Raw genomic sequence first — 26,379 nt, 5'->3', positions numbered from 1 at the left:
TCGTATAAAGTATATTATACACGATAATTAATATCGTTTATATCTGTAGTAGTCTTTGGAATTTTGAACTTTAGCCGCTACGTGTGTGCCGCGTTACCCATTTCCACATCGTACTATTATAGACGTCTCGAAAGAAAGAAAAATAACATAATATTATGAAAAAAAAAAAAAAAAAAAACGTTGCAGCGGACGAGATAAATATCGCGAGGCGAGAAAGCAATACGCAGTCCTATTTATAATGATGTATATATAATGATATTATATGCGCATAGGTATAGGTAGGTATATGTGTGTGCATCGGCGTCAGGTGTATGTTTTGATATTATTTCGCAACCGGTGAAAAAAAAAAAATCGAAAAATAATAATAAAAAACCGCACCACCATTAATATTATTATGCGGCGTAGAGCGGCCGCGCGGGCGCCTGTCGGCAGACGAGTAGGGTTTTGCGGCGCCGATGGTAGGGATCCTCTGGGAGCACGACGACCGAATAAAGCCGTTTCTTGGCCACTGTCCCGGCCGAGTCTGCGAACGTCACAACGCCAGCCAGCCAGCCAGCCAGCCAGCCACGCGTCATATATTGTTATATTAATATTAATTTATTCAGTTAAACATAATAAAACGCGCATACAATAAAATAAATAAAAACTATTATTATTACCTGCCATTGTCGCGGTCGGGTATTCGATACAACAGTACAACATACGCGTATTGTAATAATATTTAACATCATTACCGTTCCTTGCTGTCATCGCCGGTTTTTTGATTTTGATTTTACGCCCACCGTTTGTGCATTTCAAATTTCGCGATTTCGCGATTTTTAGTTTTTTTTTTTTATTTGAATCCATTGGTTTTTATATTTCTTCATAAACCAAAAATTCTCCCCGAAAAACCACACGTCTAAGTCCCTCAGTCGTGTACCAACTATAATACCCGTGTCGATTACTGCTCAACGATGATCGACTACCTGCAGACAATTTTTATCGTGGCCGTCGCCATGGTGTACGTCCATGCGGAAAAGTCAAAAGTCATTCGTAAGTCTAAAATTTGTCATTTGTTAATTAAATTGTATTTTGGTTCGCAAAAGTGATTTTATCACGATCTAAGGGACGCGTTGTTTTTACTTTTCTGCACAAAAACCTGTTTTTGCCGACTGCACGTTGGCGGGTCAGTGAGAGTGGAAAAACGACGACGACGACGACGACGACGACAAGTGGGTCACATTATTAAATCTGCTCGTTACATAGTCGTCAACACTCAACAAACCACCCATGAGTGCAACATGTGGTACAAGTCCTAATCATAACTTAGATATTATTGAAAATTAGACTTCCACAATCATAGAATTCATTGTACTTTTTAGTGTTTAAACAGTATAGGTTGTTCTTGCATGTAATTTGGAAAAATTTTAAATATTCTTCGATTTGGTAACACGTTTTAAAAACACAGTTTTGATCGTCTATAATAATGCACTCGAAATTCGAATACATCCTTGCACGCCAGATACTGCTCAATTTATGAAGTAGACAAAATACTGGCCTTTAAGAGTACACACCGGAGTGTATTCAATGTGTAAAGTATACATACATAATAAATTAATCAATACTTAAAGTTGATTATAAACTAATATATTGTATGACGTATAATTTAACCAATAGAAAAATGTATAAAATATCATACATGAACTATACTAATATTTCCATTATTAAGATTTGCTGTACAAAACAAAAATTAAATTGTAGAAAAAAACCTATTATACGTTATTATTACCGATGTGTTTGTCATGGATCATAATGTGTGACATGAAAAATATTATTACAAATTTAAATTTCATATTTCAGATAAACTGCCTTCTGCGTGTTAAATAAAACTGCAACACCATAAAATTCTATGTAACTATATGTAATAGGTATCTTTCTATTGACTTTATTCTACAGCATATATCTGCGCACGTTAGTGTGTTACAGGTTATTTGCTATGTATATTGATACGAAAATATAATGTTATCGTTATATTATAGAATAGTTTGTTTTTTTTAGCGAATGTCTCGTATTTTCTATTTATCTTGGCGTATAATAATACAATCCGTTCGTAGTTGTGTACGATTTCAAAGTTATTACAAATAATTATAGGTTCAATCTGCAGTTTGCAAGTAGTAGGTAATAATTGCAGTAGTTTTTAAGATTAGCCACGACATTATATTTTACACACGGACCGAATTAATTATTACGACTCTTAAAATTGAAAGATAAAGAGAAAAAACTAGTTTTAATCAAAATTCGTTATCATCATCACGTGTTGTCCAAAAATTGCTATGCGTGACATGCGCAATTATTAATAATTATTACAGACACTATTTTTCAGACGTCTGCCTGCCTGCATATTATGAATTATTATTATTTATTAATATACCAAATAACACTTTAAAATTTTATGCAAAGGAAATGTTTCGGTATTTATTCAGTCTTAAATCTTTACCACAGCTGTGCACCATTTACCCCGGGGTCGCATATATTAGTACATATTTGTATAATATGGTGTGTTAGTCGTGGATAGGTTTATCTTAATATTCCTGCTATCTATGTGTAAATATTTGACAAAATATTTTAATTGCAGATTTTTCCTAGTGTACTTCACTATATGGCGTGTGTGCATCGTAATTATTATTTTCTATGTTTATCTTAATTAAATTTATCCTTTCAATTTTGCACATAGTTTCATACTTTCATAGTATTACGAATTACAACCGTCGCGAAAACAGCTGGTAATAACTGTCGTTCAGATTAGCCGTAAGTCACAATCGATAATATAATTATCTTACGACGACTCCACAGATGACCGATAAAAACGTGTTGCATCAACAGTTTATATATTTTTATATGTGTGTTTGTATTGGTGTTTGCACCAATAGTATAATATTTAATATTCCATAATACATATCATATATACCAATTATAAAATATTTTGTAATGTGTTTTGTAAATAGTTTTATGTAAAACCGCAGTAATAATACATAAACGCTGAAGTTCAGTGTAATTAATTAGGTCGTTGGTACGAATATAGTATTATATAAGACCGTAACAACGTAACTATAGGCCAAAGCAGTTGCACAGTAGTTTAAGAATGAGCTACAACTTTTTACATTTACCGCATTTCATGAACTAAGCAGTTCAACGTCTATACATTAATATATACTTCTGACGAATAACATCGATATAATACTATTCGTTTAATTATTATTGTTATTGTAAAAATATTTTTTTCGAGTTCTTTTTGAATAGTAGGTGCGCACTGTGCTTTCTGATTCAAATCATTCCTCAAATCTTCACCTACGGGGACCACTCGAGAGCTTACGCACAATCTGCGTCCGTTTACTACGATGGTTTTTAACGATTAGTTTTTCAATTCTGTTTTATGACGTTTTCCATGATATCCAATCGCCCAAACGTACGCTATCGGATCTTATAATACACCTACTTTGAATGTAATATAAATTATAATATAATAGAACAGGTATATTTTACAATCAATATTGTGTACGGTGACGAGAAACGTTAATTACAATAACAGTGAAAATATAGTAATAATAATGGATCGAATGAAAAACCGGTCGCGCGTTCGAATCGACCTGTTTGAATCGCCGCGGAGGACCGGTACTGCCGTCGGTATAGCCACAGTCACCGCCGGCGTTGCATCACTCCCGAGACGCACCTATGCATGCAGGCACCGACCCGGTGCTCGACCCGAAGTTGGCTAATAGCCCCTCACGATAAGAACGTTTTCAAATGGTTTATATTATTATTATTATTTATTATGAATACCGTCACACTAGGACTAGGTCTCGTAGGTACTGATAGACTACTCCACCGCGCCAGTTCGAATTTAATGATTTTTCGATTCCACCGAAGATGCAGCTGTCAACGGATACAGTTTACTAACATGCATACATGGCGATTTATCTAGCATCACATTTTGTAATGCATTTGAGATTTTTCGGGACTCTTAACTATATACTCAAAGACCATTTTTTTCTACTAGACGATACAAATGTATTTATTTTTATATAGGTATATTTGAGTATAACCTTTTGTTTTACTGTAAGCTTTTAATATTTGGAAAACGTCGATGCAACTAAATGAAAATTCAATATTGCAATTATAATGATATTTAATAATCCTCGATATAATCGCCGATATGTTTAGTAGATATGGAGGATATTTTGAGGATTTAGAAATATCATGGTAAACATGGCTTGTCAATAATAACCATTACAATGTTAAATTTTTGGAACTATTGGGAGAATGTAATCATTTGTAAGTGATAGACTTCTGTCTAGACCATACTGAAGAGTAAATATCACATAATATGCTTTATATTAATTTGTGTACAACAATGGTGCATAAAAAACTCAAGTATTTGAAATTATGATAGTATTAAAAAAATTCCAAAAAAATTGAGTACCTACATCATGTACTTACCTATAGTCAAAGGATAAAATGTATGCTGATCAAAATAATATTTAATAGGTTTGGCAAATCACTCTAAACGTTTATAATACACTTATTACCACTCAGCATTCGTATACGGTTATCTGGTTATGATGGTAATATGGTATATTGGTACAATGTAATATAATGTCCTGTATTCCTGCCCGTGCAGTGCCATGTCGTGTAGCGATGGGGGCAATAATATCGTAAGACTTGTGAAACCAGAAAAAAGGCGTTTGGTGAAGAAACTCGTCGTGTACAGATGTTGTATTTGTTTATAATGTAGGTAATGCAGGTACCCATGATATATTATATTATTATTAAATGCGTGGACGTTTTATGCAATACCGAGTGCATACATCGTTAATAATAATATATTATTGTATCGGTGGCGGTGACCCTATATGATCCAGACGTATGTCGCGGGACATCGAAAACTACTATTTGCGTACACGCGATGTGAAGGTCGACAGTGTTTATGCGTATGAGTGCAATATATTACAATATTATAATAATAATGCGATTTGTCGCTTCGCAGTTCGTGTGCGAAATTATTTTCTCATCAAACTTAAGTTGTCCGTCCAAAACTCCCGGCTCCACGGACGCAGTGAATGTCATGTGTATAGGTACTACCTATAGTATTATAATACTTAATACTACGATGAGTGATGACGATCGCGTTTCATTTGATTCGTTTCAAATTAAATTTCTCAAGCACGAGAAAAATATAACCGAACACGTTGAAACTACACATTGTTTGAGAAATAATCTATGGTTTCCACTAGAAACACCATTCTCCTTCAGAATAAAATATTAAATCGTTTTTTTTTGTTTTTGAAAATATTATTATTATTATTGGCTTATGGAATTAATCCTTGAACGATTAAAAGAATATAAACATCTTATTGTGTATTCCAATGATACCTGATGGTAGGTACAAAGCAAATTATACATTTAAACTCGAAATTCCTTGCGATATAATACAATGCAGTACAATACAATGCAATACAATTTATACATAGAAGCATATACTTATACATATAATAATAAAGAACAATGTTTTTTTAAGTGTATCTTAGTATATTATGATATTTTATTTAACCAACCAAATTCAAGATAGTTCGGTTTATCAAATGCATGTGTTACAAGTTATCTTATATTTAATATTTGTATATTTTAATTTTACCGACCGGCCAAACTATCTTCTTATTAATTTTAATAATTACTAAAATTTTTAATATATTTTATAGTTATTGTTTGATTGGTATTTAAATTTTTTAAGTACGTTTTAATAAAAGAGTGAGTAAGTTAAAAACACACCATTTGTAATGCTACATTAAAGTGTTATGACTTATTAGTAAAAACCTAAATAATATATATTGTTTAGGTAATAAATACAATTTAATTTGTCATACGAACAAACCTATACATCATCATACACGCCAAATCATCATAAAATTCATTAGAAATTCATTGGAATTAAAAAATAACACACCTATAGGTTATAAGCTATTTGTATTTAAAATAAAACAATTTGTAATTTATTAATAATGATCTATGATAACATTTGGTCGTTTTTAAGTTTTCTATTACAATTATTATGTATGAAATAGTATGTATATAAACTGTTATTCATCCTTATATTATTATTTATACACCATTAATAATAGGTCTTATATTATGTACTCAAAAATTTTAAGCTTTTTTTAATTTCCTTGATCAGCAATAAGTAAGTATAAAGATTAAGGTTAAATGTAATGAGTCATAAGTAATAATAGTATAATAATTTCCAATTAAAATATTATAATTTTTTTTTTATTGTTTTAGATTTAAGTTGAAATTTATTTTTCTGTTTTATAGTTTTTTTCGTTTATTTTGTGAGTTATGAGGTATGTCTGAAAGCTTATCCAATTATTATTATTTAATCGTTTCAGAATTCAGTACAATTAAATTAATACGAGTTTCTTGATTTATAAAAAGCACGTTTGGTTATAACATTTTATTCCTGTTTGATGTCATTGTCCGTTCTGCAGATAATGTTATCCAAGTTATACTCAGTGAATGTATTATTTTCTTACTATAAACGTATGGATATGTTATTATTGCTTCATAGTTTATATAGATATAATATATTAAGTAGTTATTAAAAGGTTCTTATGCGATCACTACGACCTATTTAAAATTGTGAATAAATTTGCGATCTTATAAAAAGTGAAATTTAATAATACATTTAATGTGAATACGGGTTTTCCGTGTATAATTCTGTATTACTTAGTCATGATCATAGGTAAACCATAAAGAGTAGCAAATGTTTGAAAAAAAAAAATATAATCAGTATAACTAATATCATCTTTTGTTTCAAAATGCGTGTTTTGTCGATATAACAAAAACACATTGTTCTTCTTTGTTGTTGTAAGTCGCGTTACAGTCATTATGGTCGAGGGGCATACCTCTCAATGTAACCGTTGATTATACAATATTAGAGTACCTACCTAGTTTATAAGATGATGTCAACTATGATACAAATCGATTACAAAAATATTTTAACGTGGTTATAATGTTTTACAGCGCCTTACATAAAACAATGCATCCGAAACGACCCTAAGCTCAATGAATGTCTCGCAGCGGAAATCAATCATTTAAGACCGTACTTGAAAGAAGGTGAGTGATATTATTTTGGAATGTCTGTACTGTACTTATCATGCGTTCCCACGATGTACGCTTCGTAAACAAATTACACATAGGCACCTAGGCATAATCACAACATTAATTGACGATAATAATTGTAAGCGTATTGTTTATGACGTGATTACTATCATAGTGTACCTATATCGCATAATGTTTTATTTGTATTATGGTTTTAATTGAATCAGTCGTCGTATTGGACCCTGGAGACGATACGGGTCATCCACTCTTCGTTCGATCATACCAATTATTATGACGTAATGCGAGAAATGCGGTCAATGTCGCGTAACTACAAGTACCTACTGCCGCCGTCGCGGTGCTGCAGGGAGTTGTTATAATAATAATAATAATTATTATTATTTATTATTATTACTATAATGTTTGAAAAACAACGTTTATTTTCCTTCTGAAATTACAACCATAACACGAAATTATTTGCTAAGTATAAAGTTATCAAGGAAACGATATCGCTCGTCCTTATGAACTACGGTAATAATTAATTGTTTATACTTAAACGTAAATCCTACACGAGAGTAGCAAACAAATATAAATAATAAGTAATAACAGTGATTTTCATTTCAAAACTATAAACATAAATAAGCGGAAATCATTCTTGAGTCTTAGCTGACATAACATTCTCAACGACTGGATGAAATACCCAATATAGTACATGTACACATGGCAATAAGAACAACATTATGTTATTGTTTTTATTTTAGATTCTGAGTGGAGCGATGAATAAATTCATTTTACAATGATGTGTATTTTTTTTTTCAAATTGTTGACTAACATTTTCATTTTTGTATCTGTCATCGCCTTTTGGAGCAGAAAAAAATGCTACGATATTCAATTTCTATAGATATTTTCCGACGGGAAAGTGAATCCGGATAGTACTGTGGGTGGTTATAATGGTGTAAAGTAAAAATTCCCAGTACATTTAAAACCAAAAAAATAATATTATGAAAAATAGACATTTTTACCTAAAACTAGTTTTTGACAAAATTTATTTTCTTACTACACGATAAGTCGTCATTGATTTGAAAGTTAACTATTAATAATAATAATATAAATGATATGAATTCAACAATTTTGGCTAAAATTAATTAAACTTGCCGCATTACTCTTAGTAAAATAAATTAATATAATATCAACATATAAATAACTATATCATACAATATACATAGGTAATATAGGCTGACAGCCTCTACCATCTCCCGTCAGAATAGTTTTTTGTATCAAATTTCCAGGGCTATTTTATCATTAAATTCATATTGAACACTTCTATTATGTGACCTATTCAGTGGCACGAAGTACACTCGTCACCTTCTGTACAACAGATGAGATGTTACCTACTTTCATTCTTTTTAAAAATCCATTATATAGGTTTACCGAAAGGCTAAGACGTACACGAAGGTATCTGTTAAGTATTAGTGTTATATGTGCAAAACCAGAAATATAATGTTCATATAATTTTAAAACAAAAACATTATAATTAACGAATAGCGAATAATGAGTATAATGCAGTTAACAGTAATATTTTGAATATTTAGGTTTTAAAATTAAATATTTTTACCTTGGTGCCTATGTGTAAGTTATTATTTATTACGATGTAGTTATATATTCATATTCAAATTGATGTATGCTATAAGCCTTAAGCGCCGAACTATTAAAATTAGCTATAAATCTAATTAAAAAAAATATATATGTAAAAAATTGAAGGTTTAATTTAGTTAAATAACTTTTCATTCGATTTAATTGAAAATAATATTTTCTGTCTATAGGAATCGATGAAATCGAATTGCCACCTGTGGAACCTTTCAGAATGGATTCGTTGAGTTTAGCAATTACCGGTGGATCTAATGGTTACAAAATCACTTTGAGAGACATTGATTTGTTTGGAGCCAGCAATTTCTCTATTCAAAAAGTTTTGTAAGTTAAACTATTGCAGTGTTAGTGTACGAGTATAAAGTATTCTTATAGTTGGAATAATAACGACCAAAAAACGTAATGTGACAAAAGCAGTAAATAGACAGTAATTGTTTCAATCAAAAGCTACTTGTTCAACCTAACTTACGTATTATGTGTATTCATAAATCATAATACAATAATACATGTATAATGTATATATTAGAAAAAGATAATAATTTAATGCATTATTAAAATTTATAAAAATATAGGTAGAGATCAATATTAATAAAAAAAAAAAAAAAATTGTATTCGATTTATTATCTTGATTAGGTAAAACTCTCGAAAAACAGCTTCATAAATTGAGAAATTATAAAAGGTTTTATGTAGATTATATTGGTAAAAGGATTTTCATATAAGTTTATATGACGTCAGTTAATCAAATATCTTAGGCAGGGCTCCTACAATATTGGTCGTTTTGGGACCCGGAGTTCAGGAGCCCTGCTATTTCAGGTACCCGTTGAAATGAATTTGTAATTTTTGAAATGTTGAAATGTTCATATCAGCACTTATATTTAGTACTAAAATATATTTAATAAAGCCTACAAAATTATTCAGTACATGGGCCCAAAAATTGATGTCGTGGGGATTCATCTTCGACATCCAAATAGTAATTAGTTATTAAAGTAGGTACACACTGAGAAGATAATCTTTTGATACGATTATTTATCTTGTGCTCTTTTAGATTTTCAGTGGAAGGATGAATATAATAAATTGGTCTAAGTGTTTTACAATGATGTGTTTTTTCTAAACATCACATTTAGAAATAGAAACAAATTATCCAATATTCAACTTTGACCGTGGTTCTTAGTTGCAAAAAAAAGTTCAAAGTACTTTATTACTAATAGTAATCAAAATACATTTTAAAATATCCTTAGTCATAGAGGTTATCACACCGTCTTTTATTAGAATGTTTTTTTTTAGTGTGGAATGATTCATCATTGAACTCAAATTTAATAAACATCCATTACAGTGGTCTATTCTCAATGACGAGATACATCCGAAATCTGTTAAATAGTTTGTCGGTAACAGAGCGACTTACCTGATTTTTTATATTATTTTATTTGACCATGATTTTAATTTATTTATTAAATCAATATGAAAAGTTGAACAATTGAATAATAATTAATGAAAAAAAAAAAAATTAAATTCGATGATATTTTTAAACAATAGTTTTTTTGCACTATAATAGTAGTATTTTAATTTAACAGTCATCCTCATTTGCTTAACCTTTAAGTCGACCTATTCATAACTGCAGTGTTTATTATAGCATATTATTTTTAATTTTGACAACTTTCAATTATGGTTTTTACTACTTACTAGAACTAGAGTTGTTCTATTGTTATTATTTTTGAAATGATATTTATTTATTTATAATTTATATAATGAATAAGCAACTGATTGGTTTTTACTTATTAATAAGACCCTATGTAGTATTCAGTTGTTAATTGTAATTGATATTGGAAAGATGATTAGTTTCTAATTTGTATAACACTGTCAAGGGTGGATCCAAAATCTCTGTAAGGATGGGGGACTTAAATTAAAAACATTTTTTACAATTCTGGTTTTTAATAATTAATGATATATTTACTGCAGAACACACTTCTGGGCAGGTCTTAAGCGCAGTTGTGTGGATAAAATTCCTGTCCCTGGGAAATTGAGTAATGAAATAGAAATATAATATCCATGTCACCATGTGCCGGTTTTTTCGGCGAATTAAAACAAAATGCCTTTCAATCAAACTACTAATTTGATCTACTTAAAATTAGTGTTGTTTACATCTGCTATTTATTTTTCCGTCGGAGATACATCTAAACCGATTTTCTCGGGAAGTATAATTATACTTAAATGGAAAATACACCATCCACCGTAGGATTGTCCACTCCGGTAAGATTTGTCTACTAAGTGAGATACACCTACACCAACTTAACCTGTGAACTCATATACATATAAATTTAAATCATAATGCGCAGCCGAGTGGTGTGTTTTATATTTGTTCATTTATTCCACGACGAAATCAGCTGTACGTAGTATATGTACATAAATAAATAGTAATATGTTTCATTCAATCTTGACTTTCATATAATTTATTTTCCATTACTTATTGAATTAGTCAGTAACATTTTATTTTTAGATTACTGAGTTTAACAATTTAATTTACGTATATAACTGTAAAATATATACATATTCACAGGTACATAAATATAAAAAGTATCATTTTATGTCGTATTGAAGTTTACAACTAAAATGATTAATATTTTCTTAAGATTTTTTGATATTAAATTTTACGTTGATATTGATGTACAATTATTAAAGTATTTAATTTAATTCTAAAACAAACTTAACAGTTTATAATTATCTTATGAAGGCGTCATGTATATGCAATTTCGCTACTGCCACGCTATGTGCAGACCAACAATAGTTTTTCCGATTTTATAGGCGCCAAAATAATGGTTTAATAAACCAACAAATGAATGACTAAATGAGTACAAATAAAGACTATTTTGATGAAATACTTCTATGTCTTTCATCTATATTGCACTTGCGATTCATAAAGTAATAGTATGTATCTATTAAAAATTGTTTAAATTACAAAATAAAATCATTTTAATAAAAAAAATATTGTATTATAAGTTATGAATAACCATGTAACTTATTCTATTATAACACATTATCGTTGTGGTTTTCTGATTAGGTATGCTATTTTAGTAGTTGAAAATTATATTTGTGGTTTTAAGTAAAACAACCTTTATTTGTTACTATACGTTTATAGTTGACTAAAAGCATTTTATAATTATTTTAATTTAGATTGCGTCCGAATGCACCATTTGAAGGTAAAGTCAGAATTCCAAAAATGACTATGGACGCAAAATATGCCAGCACTGGAGTGTTATTAGTGCTGCCTGCTAACGGAAATGGATCATTTCACGCAGATTTAGGTTTGTTTATTTTATTATACGTTTCTAAAAATGTTTAGCGAGAAATCAGTATGTTATTCTTTAAGATATAAATTACCAATACAAATAACAGAATTTTACTATAGGACAAGGTTACCTTTTAATTACGTAACTACCTACAATAATTGTTTACGATTTACAAGACTGTTCCTGGCAAGGACTTAAGAGTCATGAACGCACTTATATCTCGGGTATTGAATAACTCCCAATTAAAAAACCGATTTATACGATTTAATTTGCATCTAACTATCTATATTCACTTTCCCCCCAAAAAAACTGGGATTAATAATTTAAAATTAAATAATTATGTAATTATACATTTTTTTAAATATAGGTACTATGTTTGACATATTATAATATTATAATAGGACTTTTATAACTTTGAAAATGTTTTTGTTTAATTTGCACAGACATTTGAATATTTATTTGCTTTTATTAAACCTACTTACCATTTTCATTAAAATAACAATATGATCGAATGTATTATTTTAGGTGATGTCACTGCTACAGCAAAAGGAATTGTGTCTAGTTATTACAAAGATACCGAAAAATATTACAACTTGGACTTCTTGGAAGTAGATTTAGTCATAAAAAAAGCGTACATGGTTGTCAGCAAAGTCAACAACAATAGGATAATTGGTGAGTGCAAAAAATAAATAAATATTATAGGTATCTACCGAGAAATATAGAAACCCAGTATTTAGTTATAACTCATGATGAGTATAAAATATGTGCTTACACTAAATAAATTATGTTAACAGGATAAATAAAACCAATATAAAACACGCATACAATTATAAATGTATTTAATTTAATTAAATCAAAAAATAAGTTGAGTGAGTCAACTGTTTAAAATATTACAACGAGACTTGATTTATAATATTATGCTTGTATGTTGTAGTTTATTATTATTACCCATTTCATTCTAAGATAAATCAATAATTATTAACTACCTGCTATTTATTATTAAAACGAGATTTTATTAAATAAAACTAAATTTAATGTTTGATTAAATTTTTTAGTTGAAGCTACAAACTTATTTTTGCGTGAAAATGGCCAAGAAGTATTACAAGTAATGATGCCTCAACTCCGAACCAAATTGGCAGCTATTTTCAAGAGGATAGTAAATCAGTTACTGACTCACGTCCCCGCAGATACGTTCTTCAGTAGCTAAATTACTGTTTTCATAAAATGAAAAAAAAACACTTTTTATGTTAAGAGATTAATTGTTTCACTTTTTCGTAGTTAAGGTCCTTTTTAGACTAATTTTGTTAATATTTAAAATTTGTATTATTAATTTTTTTAAACTGATAAACTTTACTATTGTAATATATATTATGTCGTAAAACAAAACTCTTAGGGTTTGTGAATACCAAATTTCCCCCGGCACAGTGCCATCAGAAGTATGATTTATTTCAAATAATTTCATATATTATGATACATTGACATGGTAATGATTTTTTTGTTAACAGGAAATCAAATACCCTTAGTCTACACATAACGTTACGAAACTCATGTGCATTTTAAGACTCGGTAGTATATTATTTGCGAATCGCTATAAAATATTATATACACTTTAGTTATTATATTGTTGACAAAATCTATCATATAATATCATAGACATCAAATTGTTTTCAATTAATATTTATGTGTATTTTGAGTGATTTCGTTAAGAAATAAAACTCACGGAAAATGTGATTTTTACCTACCACTGTCGAATGATAATATTATGAAATAGTTGTATTTTTAAAAATATTAATTGAGTTTCTATTATTCAGTTATTATGAACAGCCTATGTGTAACAGTGGGTATATATAATTATACGTTATTTGAATAACTTTTTTTCATTCCTATATATGCCATCCAACATTTTACCATATTCATAAATAAATATCTATATGATACATCGTATGTATTAAATTTTTGTAATAATTTGTATGTTATTGAAATTGATACATAACCTACATATTAAGTACGTGCATAATTCATAAATTATTTTGCTCTAGTTTATCTTGTAGTGTGTTTTAGTATACAGGATGATTCACCAATCACGCTGGTCCCATTTTTTCTTCAATAATGTAGTTATTCAAATAGTATATTATATAGTTTTGAATTAGGTACATCACAATAATCCAAAAAATAATCCACTAAATAATTTACAGTACAAACAATAGTGGAAGGAAGGGGATTCTCATTTGTGAAATAACAAAATATACAAACAGCAGTTTGCTTAATAAAAAAACCCTAGTATTTGAAATTATTGCCTTTAATTGTAGTTGATAACTTCAAAAATCAAAATCTGAATAAATTCATTACTAAACGAAGAAATGGGGCGGTGAACGTGCTTTGTGAGTCACCTTATATATAATGTACTAATATTAATCATCACTCTTCTTATATTAGTATGAAACCGCAGTCAGCGGCAAATATCATATTCAATAATAATTGTATTGTTCTGCAGTGACATTTGCCGCCGTCCGATAGTATTCAATTTTAAACTTTGAATGAAGTGAATAATGTATTATTGATTTTACAATGATGCTGTTTTTTTTCAAAATATTTTACTTCTACTAACACTTTTTTGTTAAAAGAGTACTTAAAAAATGTCAAATGGTCATGTTTGATGATTGTAAAATCGAATTGAATTATAGTAAATAGTAATTACCTAGTATACCTCATTCTATTAGAGGTAAATTTTTATTTGAAAGTTTACCTTAGAGTAAGAGAAATAGATAAACGATATCATTGACCGTAGTTAAAGTTAAAACCTAATGTCAAAAAATGTGATTTTTACCGAACTCTGTTCAGGATAGGTTAGGTATTAAATGAGATAATAATTTTAAATATTAAAACGGCATCTACCTGTATCCACATTGGCGTGAGTGACGTTAGACGAGTTTCTGACATACATTATATTTATTTAAAAAATAGTTTTGGTTCTTCTTGAACGGTTTTCGCCTTTAGATTCGAATGTGTCCTGAGGTTAGAAACGCAGGGCGGGAAATTTATAAATTTTAATAACAATAATGATTTAAAAAAGAAAAATCATAGATTAAACGTCGTCTCTTTACATATTTTTATTAATTTCAAAATTTAGAGTTGAATCGTTTTCCGTTGAACACACGGTGTGTACGATCTTGTTACAGTTTTATTATACTATATACAATACACTGTACAGTTATACCAACGGTATACAACTTTGAATTCACACAATATTAAGGATTTTCCATAAGGGTTAATAGACGGGGGTATTTTTTGGGGGTTTCAGGATTCAATGAGTACCTAATCCTAACGACTAATAGGTAATGGGTGATGACCAAAAAGAAGGTGATTTTGAATAATTATTTGAATTAAAATAATTTTCCACAATATAAAATATTAATTTAAAAGAAGTCGTTTCATGTCATGGCTATAATAGATAATATTCCATGGCCGTAGTTCTCGCGTAAGTGCTATCGTCTCGAAGGTTTATTTTAAGTCTGTAATAACCCGTCGAGCTAACTTAAATTCGCGAGAATCAGATGCTGTACGATATAAGAGTGATACTTTGAAAGCTAATCTTTTTGTAATTAGGCAAGTACAGTAATAGTAAATGAAACCGATCGTAAAAACTGACCACGAAATTAATGACTTTTAATGAATACCGCTTTTAGAAGCGTATTTTGTTCATCACATTAGTGGTTATTTTTATTTTTTAATAGCGACATCGTATAAAATAGTATAAAGTAGATTTTCTTACATACCTATAGTTTACTTGAGCGTGGGCGTGTACATAATTTATTTCTACGACCCAACGTAGTCGTTTAATTAATTTAATTTTTTAATTTTTAGTTTTAATTTATTCTTCAATAAGATAATTATTAAGTTTTTGCGCGTGAATACTCGTACAATTGATTTTTCATTTGTTTTATCGATACTTATAAGCCTGTTCGCCATATAACAAATACTTGCAATTTATCATGATAAGCTATCATAACAGACGAGTAAATAGATTTTCAAAACTTATTGTAGATCACTGTTTATACGTAATTTGCCGAATACCATTATAAATACGTAAATGTTTGAACAATAATTGTTGTAAATAATAAAAAAATATATATATCATACAATATAAACATCATTCAATAACATTTACAAACTTAATCGTCTCACGCCGTTATCTAACTGTCATATGCAAAATACCATCAAGTGTCAATTTGAATGAATAATCTTTTTTCCTTTAAGAACGTGATAGTATTTGTTTCCGAGACTGAACAATTAATTAATAGACATTTTTGGCCGACATTGTTCAAAAAAACATAACGTACTGCACACGCAGTCGTACACATGTACGAACTAAACTGAGACATGCAGATTTTCTCATACAGTAACACGATTTTTGCTAGACTCCAGCGAGTATTATATATTAATAAGATCGAATCTTAATAGGGATAAAATGTAATCGTCGTCGCCATCAACTGCGTAGACTCGCCACGGCAACGTAAGCCAGTCAAGTGCGCTGTCCATCACTAGACCATATTATTAGGTACGACAAGAAATTTATATCCATATTTGTATGCATGATGATTAAATCGTTTTAATATAAGCACACAAACGCTATAGAATTCATCTTAAAAGTAAAGTATTGAACTTGTGTTTTACAGTCGGTAATCTATATCTTTAATTTTTAAATATAAAATTACATAATACGTAGATATTAAGACTTAAAACAGGTAATTGCGTTTAAATATTTAAAAATTATGATAATGGCTGGGTATGTATAGAGCCATATAGGTGTGTATAAAACCTGTAGGTACAGTTATTTTATACTATACGATTAGCATGTCACATGTATATATAAATAATGCATACCTACCTATTATAATATTATACAGACGGAATTTTGACCAAAAATGTAAATGTGCAGAAAAAACTAAAAAGTAATATATAAACAAAACGGAGTTTACCAATTGTGTTATGAAAAGACCTTTACATTAAGATACATACTACCTACCTACCAACAGTTGTGGGTTTCAGGGTTGAAAGACCAATTATTGCATTAAATAACAGCCTAATAATATTATTTTATTCAATAGCACGTAACATTATTTTTATTTAAATATAATGAACATGAACGTTAATAAAACATTTATAGGTATTAGGTAATCTAATATACATAATTAAATATATAATTACAATTAAATAAATTATTACTATAATATTATTCAATATACGTAAAGTAGTATTGGTACTTTAAAAAAAATTTGTATTAATAAATATTATTTAGTATAGAATTTAAATAAATAGAATTTTTCAGATTAAATAAAAAATGTTGTTTGTCTATTTTTCCAATGTTTATAGAATATACATCAATAGTTAGTAAACTTATAATAATTCATATACACCTAATACACATAAAATACGTTATAATAACAATTTAATATATCACCAAAATCACCATTTCACTTCCAATTAGGCCGATAAATAGGTACCGTCCGTACCGATATAGAAAACTTGTTTTCGCCTATTACTGAAATTCATATTTTAATTTTTAGATATAATAGTAAAATAATGATGTTTCACTAAAATCTCGATATAGTTACAGGATATTGGCCACATATCAATAATCATTTGAGTTTTTTTTCTCTAAAAATCGATGCATTGACGGTAAAATATACCTATGCACTGCAATTTTTATACTGACCCTAAAATACAAATTGTATGTTAGGCGCTACTGGTCCATGCCCTGAAAAAACTCCAACATTTTTTTGTCGATCGGTCCCGTTCAAAATGTATTGAATGAGAACGGCCGGCGATTACGCTGCAATCCGGGATAGGCATTTCCGACAAAGCGACACCATAACAACGAAGATCTCGAGTCTTCAGACTTATGATATTATATGGTCATAGTTTTCATTATTCATTACCGCATTACCGAAACAACATTACCAATCGTTATTCGCTATACACGACGACAGCCGACAGGTACGTCACGGATGATGTTTGTTGTGTGTACCCATCGGGCGAGTCGTCGATCGAGTTCTGAGGAGCGTGTAGGTACGCACGTTTTTAAAAAATATATAATATTATTCGCAACATGCATATTATTGAGTGCGTGTTTGTAGACACACAGGTACGAAGGAAATGGTCGGTTGGCCTATTGTTTTCAAACTATAAATCTACGATTTACGAATATTACGATGGCGGATGAGAGCACGCGACAGGGCCGGTGGTCGGCGGCTGCAATGCTGCGACGGAAGAATGTCAGTGGTTCACATAACGGTATTATCGAGGGCAATCAACTCGTGCACACGCACACTTACACACATGACACGCACACACACTAGCACACTGAGAGCAGATGTTTTAAAAACACAGAAGAGAAAAAACATGTATGGTTCAATATTATTAGTAACATGTAATCGATTATTGATCATTGTCTTCGTTGTATTCACCACCGTCTTCGGAAATAACACATTATGTTGTTATTATCATTTTTGTTATTATTGTCATCACGCGTCTTCGTGATGCAGTATAGTTGCAGTAGGACGTAGCATACTGCACGCCGCCGAAAACGAAAAACATTCAATATATGCCTGTACGTTGTAATATATTATTGTACGTCAAGGGATCTTAGACATTTATTATTTTTTTTTCTTAGTGAGCACTATAATAATTGTAAACGCTATTATAACGCTTAAATTATTAGTTTTTAATATTTGTAGCTGTATTGTTGAACTGTCAGCTGCACGATAGATAGTCACAATCACGAAACATAACTCAGAAGCCTTCCCATTAAGTTAAACCAGCTATTGCGTCTGGGTCCTGGGAAATGAGTTAATTTTCTAGTACAGTGGAAGCTGCTTATAAAACTCATTTTGGGACCAGCCTTATAGCCGAATGAATCTTATAGGTGAAGTGGAAAAAATTTAATTACATATTTATGAATTTTATTTTACTATATATTTTGCTTTAATTTTATAATACATATTACATATTTCATACTTATTATTGAATAAATTAAAAAAGTTAAAATTATAGTGTATATAAAAATGATTACATTATATATGAACAAAAAATTATAAAAGATGTAAAATGTATGTATAATGTGCCTATTTATTATTTATGGAAAAAAATTGTAATTTTGGTTTGTTTTGAGTTATAAACTAATATTCCGGAAATATATTAAAATCACATACACACACACACACACACACACATAATAAAGCAAAAAAACCAATTTAATTCTAAATTTTAACCAAAAATGTTTATGTTTTACTATTTTTTTTACGAAATTTGAGTCTTATAACCAAATTTTTTATAATGTATTTGGATACGTCCGGACCGTTTCAGACGATTTTGAGTCTAATAAGCGACTGAACCTTATATCCGTGAATCTTATAAGCGGCGTCCACTGTATTTACATTACGTAACTGTATACAAATATTATTTTATTATAAGAATGAGGAAAATACTAAAATAACATATGAAATGATTTAATTATTATGTAATTCTATAGTGAAACTAGCCAGTAGCATTTCGAAAGCGGTGAAAAAATAAATAAATGAATCAAATAAATTAAATGTGAATATTTAAGATTATTGATTTATTTTATTCGATTCCTAAGTCTAAAGAAATACATAGTTAAACAATTTGTATTCGTCGTACTGTCAACGTACGTGTTTTTGGCACGCGCTTCAAATTTTTTATCAGTCCAGTTCTTACTACTGCGTTCATACCCTGACTGATTCTCTAGGCTGGAATTTTGTTTTTTTTAACATTGCGATTTAAATACATACAACACTTAAGAATATACAAGACTTATAATTATTAAGGTTATAGTCTATGTATTACTGTCGACTTGCATACACGCATATGGCATATAATTACATAAAATATTAAATTTTAATTAAATTATTATATATAGTTGAATGTATAGCAGTAGGACACCATTCAATATTTAATGTTTGACATTTTAACTAATGAGCGTTTTAAGAAGTAACTTATATGCTACTAAGACCTTAGAATGCTCAACATTTTTTTTAAAAACTTACAATATCAAAAATGCCTACAATTAAAAGTAAAACTGTATATTTATTTCTTATATTCAGTCAGCAGACAATATAATAACTACACGAAACGGATTTGTTACAAAACTAGTATCGCGTAGTTAGCTTAGTTCTTTGAAATACCAGTCCTATTAAAGCTATTCCTAATACATCACATACATTACTACAAATAAGTAATAATTAATATAATTACAAAATTGCACTTGGTTCATTCCATCTCGATAAAATGCTATTACTAAATAATTGTACTTTGCTCTAAATTAAAGTATTGTTTATGTATAATTTTTTAATCTATTAAGTTAGACAATGATTTTTTTTCTGTATTTACAACATTTAAACACGACTATTTTGTAACTACTTATTCAGCAATAATTAAATGTTACGTCATGACTTATGACAAAATATAATTCCTTCTCTGTCATGAAATGTAAATAATTCGTTTTCATAAGTTTTATTTCAATATTGCAATTAAATTAAACGCATTTAATAATGCAATAACGTTAAAAAAAAAATATTTTGGCAACCAAACAAAACAGTTATTTTGTAATGGAAATGTGCGATTATAAATTACTTGGGTTTCTTAAAGAATATTTCTAAAATTAAATTTAAAAAAAAACACTCATTGCGTATTTATATAATCTGAATATAGACATATCAATAATATGTTATAAGAAAGTTTTTGGTTTTTAATTATTTGTAAGATATTAGATAATTTATGGGTAAGTACCTCATATTTAACTTTGGTAATATTTTTAAATAAATATTATACATGGTATATGTATCCATATGACCATATGTAGACAGAGAGCTAAGATTATAATAAATGACCGAATGCCATACCTATTATATGATGCACACTTATTGTAATTAATGTAATTTGCGGTGAATTTATATATTAATTATTTCTAGACTTTTGCTTATATGTGTTATTACCTATTGCTAATTATAATACTATAGTCATACTCTATGACTTATTACCTTGTTATTTCTGTGGGCTTAGATATTTGCGAAATCATGAAATCATTATATTTCCTAAATCCTAATATCGTTAGAAATTTGAATCAATAGCTTAGCTTTTCATAAAGGTATGAAACTATGAACAATAATAAATTTCAAATTCACTCTACAGTTACATCAGTTACCTAGTCAAAAACTATAAAATTAAAGTCGACGTAATTAATCTTTTTAGATCGCATTACATGTTTATCAGATACCCTACCTAAGGGGTTTTCGGATCATATAAATAATTTATGATTATTTTATAAATAGGTACGTAAATAATAATTAAGTCTTATATAGGTGCCGAGTTACTGTAGATATACTTGCGAAATTGTATTATTTGCATGAAATGATTTCACGTTGTATTCGCACTAAAAATAATACAACTACTTCTGATTTCATTCACATCGAAGTCATTAAGTCGCCAACTGCTTTTAATAGGCAATAATATATAAAACATTATTTATAAATATTATGATATTATTATAGGTTTATGTTGTAATAAGTTGAATATAATGGCTGGTTATTTCGTAAATTTGTCTTTTTTTTACATTTTGAAGTTTAAATATGTAAATTCGAAAAATTCCAATAAGACGTATAAATATAATATTGGTTGAAGATAACCTTTATGGCTGTATTAATATTTTACATTTTTACCAACTACTTTTCAATATGTGACATATCACCTACTTTTTATTCTTCGGCTTGGACTGATTCTCGGACTCAGAACTCGCGTATATTAACCTTAAAGTCTTCGAGGTTTGTCTTATTAATTTGTATTCAATCAGTTAGGCAGTTACATAACACGCTTCGTGCACAATGTTGTTCGCATTTTAGGTTATAATGTACTGACTGTATTTGCTATGTATGAAGTATGAACACGTGTTGATCAAATTCAATTATTTATTGAAATAAACATGTGCTGCAATAATGACGTATCGAGTACAACTTTTCTGAACATTAAAACAACAACAACATGATAATATGTTAATCTCCTCTGTAATTATTTATGCACATGGTAATTATTTGTTTGTCTTAATATACTGTAATTATATTTTTAATAATTAAAATAAACCAGACAAGTATCAAAATCATTTTTTAATTGCAACATTACGCATGTTAATATTAAATATTTTCTGCAGAACATATATTATAATTAAGTATTATATAATGTTTTAAAAATTATGTTCAACCGGTATTCCAAGCGAACGAATGTAAGTGCAGCTAATATATTGAAATTGTGTGATAACTTGAATACGATTGGCTATGTGTTCATTATATTTATGTGTACAAAATATAAATTATATTAGCATTTAACATGTGGTATAAGATAAAGAATTGTGAACTCTGCAAGGGTGAGTGTGGTAATTATCTGCAGTATTGTTAATACTGTTTAAGACTTAAATCGAATGCAAAAACTCGATGTACGAAATTCTTGATAAATCATAATATTACTATGCATAATACCTATATTTATAGGTACGTATAAAACCAACTGAATCAGTGTGAAATCGAGAAACTTTCTTTTTAGTCCTTTAGACTTGCGTGTTTACATCCAGAGGTTCGATGTCTTTTGAAACGTAAGTGACATAATTATTTTTAAAGCTTAAGTACCCACCCATACAAGTAGGCACTAACAAAAAATTTCTCCAACAATTAATTTATTTAGGTACCTATAGACGTCATAGGCAAAACTAACTTTCGGCAATAGGTGTCAGCATACATACATCACATTATTTACGTTTACTTTTACGTGGCTACATGGTCATCATAATATTATAATGTCTAAACAATAAAAAAAATCACAAAATCAAGCAGACGTACTCATGCGGTCATCACATGCGGCCATTGCCCATTGGACGTATTTCCGTTTATAGTTAATCGTTTAATAGTAATTATTTTAATAACGAATACTTTTTAATAGAGAACAAACTCTATTTAACTCATTATGATCCAATAAGATATTTGTTATTCATTACAAATACATTTTAAATAATACACTTACATTACAAAGAAGTTTAAGGGATAGTTGCAAAACAATATTGGGTTGTTAAAACGTTGAATACATCTTGCTATACATTACAATATATCCATTATATTATTATTGTAATCCGGTAGTGTAATATAGTTTGCTCAAGTTAAAACTTAAAAATACAATATTTGAAAAGTTAGACTTTTTACACTTGGGCCGATTAAAAAACCACATAAAAAATGGCTTTTACTTTAAGGCTGACATTGAATTGAGTCCCGCAAATGCTTTTGGGTTATCGAAGTTAAGTCCAGTCAATACTGTTAGGCTGTTCGAGTTGAGTCCCTTCAGCCTATTAGCGTCAATAATTATATAGTGGCTGGTAACAATTTAAATGATGCAGACTTTAAAAAGTCAAATCTGCGAATTTGCTTATTTATATATTTGTTTGTCTGCTCCCGTAAAAATTTACTATAAAATTTACTAATGTTTCTTTCAGTAGTATCTTTGTTTTGCTTCTTAATTTTATATACGTATCGGACCGTATTCCCAGAATAGTGTCCACAAGAATAAAAATATTTGAATGTCCCGAATGAAAAAAGGCATTTAATGTTGAGTGAAAACTTTCCCAACTATTAGTGGTCCGATTAGTTGTTACTGAAAAATCATTCCGAACATTGGTGGGGGGGGGGGAGGAGGGTGCAACATCATTGCCACTGGTAGGTAGGTAGTTATGACATTTTATCTATACGGACTTAATTCAAAGATATTATAATAATAACCTGGACTCAATTCAAACACAAAAATAGCATGGACTCAATTCAATATCACCGTATTATACTATACTATTGTAGTACAAAGGTGGCCAATCCAAACAATCTTGCCTTGCAGGCCATTTTAAAAATGCATTAAAATTCCGCGGGCCGCATACAAAATTAGATTAAAAACATTATAACTATTGTGGAGTCGACGTTGTTAATAATAATAGGTTCCGAGGATATTCTGGAATACTCTACACTCGCCTGGTCAATATAGTATAGTACATTTTTGTATAGCGAATTTTCTAGAGAAAATTTAGGAAAATCTTTCTGGTCTTAAAATTATCCGAGGCGGTAAACGGTTTGGTCACCCCAGCTACAATCATACAATATACGTACTATTATTAGTTACTCAATTTTATACCAAAAGTCAGCCATGTCGGTCACGATGCAAAAATGATGAGTATTATTACCATATTTTATCAAGCTGCAATGCCTCATGATGCATGCAAATTACCGATATTTTCTTCTGTACCACCGTACTACGGTCCATACATACACAGACGACTTTAGCAGTAACACAGATTACCTACCCGATAATGATTGAATTATTATTTTGTCTTTAGTGATGTTTGATTGAATCCCTGCATGGTTCGTCTGTATGCAGGTTTCGAATACAGTATTTGTTTTAAATGAAATGATTTTTTTTTGCGGATAACTTTGTTCACCGTCGAGTAGTTCGACTGTATAGCATGTAGTATCGTAGCCGCGATCAAAATGTATTGTTTCGGTCGATCGGTGTGTGTATACGCAGTAAGTCAATAACAACTAACAAGTAACGACAACGAGTGACAACAACTTCAGTATACCATGTACACACATGTCCTATACCATATAGGTAGGCAGATACCTATTATTATTATTGTCCTGCGATATTTTGGCCACACCGTACCGGAAATTCGCCGGCAAACATAAGTTATTTTTGTACACACTATGTACACGGTTTTGGAGACCAAAAAAAAAAAAATTAATCGAGAGGGGCGTTTTTTATTCTTATCGCCAGCAGTATTCCGTTTCGGGCATAAGTACCTACACGCCGCCGTACGTATGACGCCGACACCGCCTCTAATTCGAATTCAACTGTCGTTGACACGTGCGTCATTGCCATTCAAAATCGTTTGTCCATTAAGTATGCACACGATATAATGCTGTCCTATGGCGCAGTATAAATGCGCATACCGCACACGTACTTGACGGGTACACACGTTTATAATGATATTATGAGAATTATTTTAATGTACGAACAATATAATGTTTTACGTGCCTGTGTGTACGCAATTATTATATTGTTATTATGTCGTATTATTATTGATTCTGATGTTTCATATTATTGTTATTATTATTATTATTATCATGTTATTGTATTATTGTGTATTTTATTCCCCCGACGAAATCGACAAATAATGTTTTTATGATATATCCAACAAACGAAAAAAAAAAAAAATTCTCATTTAAATATAATTTGCTACAATACTACGTATTATGTTGCTGGCTATTCGTTACAGTAATATGGGTTATTAATCAACGTCATAGCGCAGACAGCAGGGAAAACTAATAAGAAGCCAATTTGGAAAACAAATTACTATTTTAACGACGTACACTCGCAAATGCCCTTGTGCTGTCTTTTTTGTGATGTGTTATTGTGGTGTACAATTTGGTAAATTGCATACAGGTTGACTCACCAAGAATGCTCACCTTCTTTTCATTTATAATGCATTTATTCAAATTCTGATTTTTGGAATTTTTAAATTTTTTTGAGGAAATATGCTTTTAGATCTTCTGAGCCATTTAAGAAGTATGGTGCAGAGGTGATTTTTTAAAATTAGAATCACTCGTTTCTTTCTAAATTGTTGAATAAATAATTGCTTTTTGTTGGTGAAACCACATTTCAAAATGGTTGTTTTTGAGTTAGTTAACTTATTGTAATGATTCATGATGATGTGTTTGAAAAATATGGTGGCTATGATGATTTTAAAATTGTAAAATGTATACTTTTGCGAAACCATTTTTAAGGACCATTTTCCTTAGTATATGCATTTGAAAAACTTTAAAACTACAAATTTAAATTTTGATTTAGTGATATCAATATTTTCAAAAAAATTATTTTTTAATTAAAAAAGGTTTTCATTTGAAAAAAAAGTATGTATTGTCAAATTAGCTCTTTAAATGGTATAAAAATTAAAATGGTTGAAAACATGGATCTTAAGCATATTTCAAAATGCATAAAATCATATTTTGGTGTGTACAAACAAATCCGATATCATAATTTACCTATACTTTCTACAAAAATCAATTTAAAAACTAAATGAAATAATACCAATTATACGAGTATAATTTAACCTCTTAAACTATATTCACAATAATTATGTGCTTAAAATATTGATTGCCATTTCAATTATATTTTTAAACCGTTTGATACTCGTAGTCAATTTTTTTATAACAAAAAATATTGT

The 26,379-nt window shown here is 29.4% G+C and overlaps 1 protein-coding gene across 1 annotated transcript; it reads left to right on the top strand.

The window, feature by feature from the left end:
- Positions 1-504: 504 nt before the first annotated feature.
- Positions 505-13,934, top strand: LOC111026989. Its single transcript, XM_022305183.1, has 6 exons — positions 505-1,032; positions 7,054-7,146; positions 8,952-9,099; positions 11,944-12,074; positions 12,585-12,731; positions 13,115-13,934. Exons 1-6 carry the CDS (start codon positions 954-956, stop codon positions 13,264-13,266), a joined length of 750 nt encoding a protein of 249 aa, XP_022160875.1. The 5' UTR covers positions 505-953; the 3' UTR covers positions 13,267-13,934.
- The last annotated feature ends 12,445 nt before the right edge of the window (positions 13,935-26,379 follow it).

The sequence above is a fragment of the Myzus persicae genome, unplaced genomic scaffold (genome assembly GCF_001856785.1).
Source record: "Myzus persicae strain clone G006 unplaced genomic scaffold, MPER_G0061.0, whole genome shotgun sequence".
In the NCBI taxonomy this organism is placed as follows: domain Eukaryota; kingdom Metazoa; phylum Arthropoda; class Insecta; order Hemiptera; family Aphididae; genus Myzus; species Myzus persicae.
Note: the sequence above shows the minus strand (reverse complement) of the source record. Positions and strands in the feature narration are given on the sequence as shown.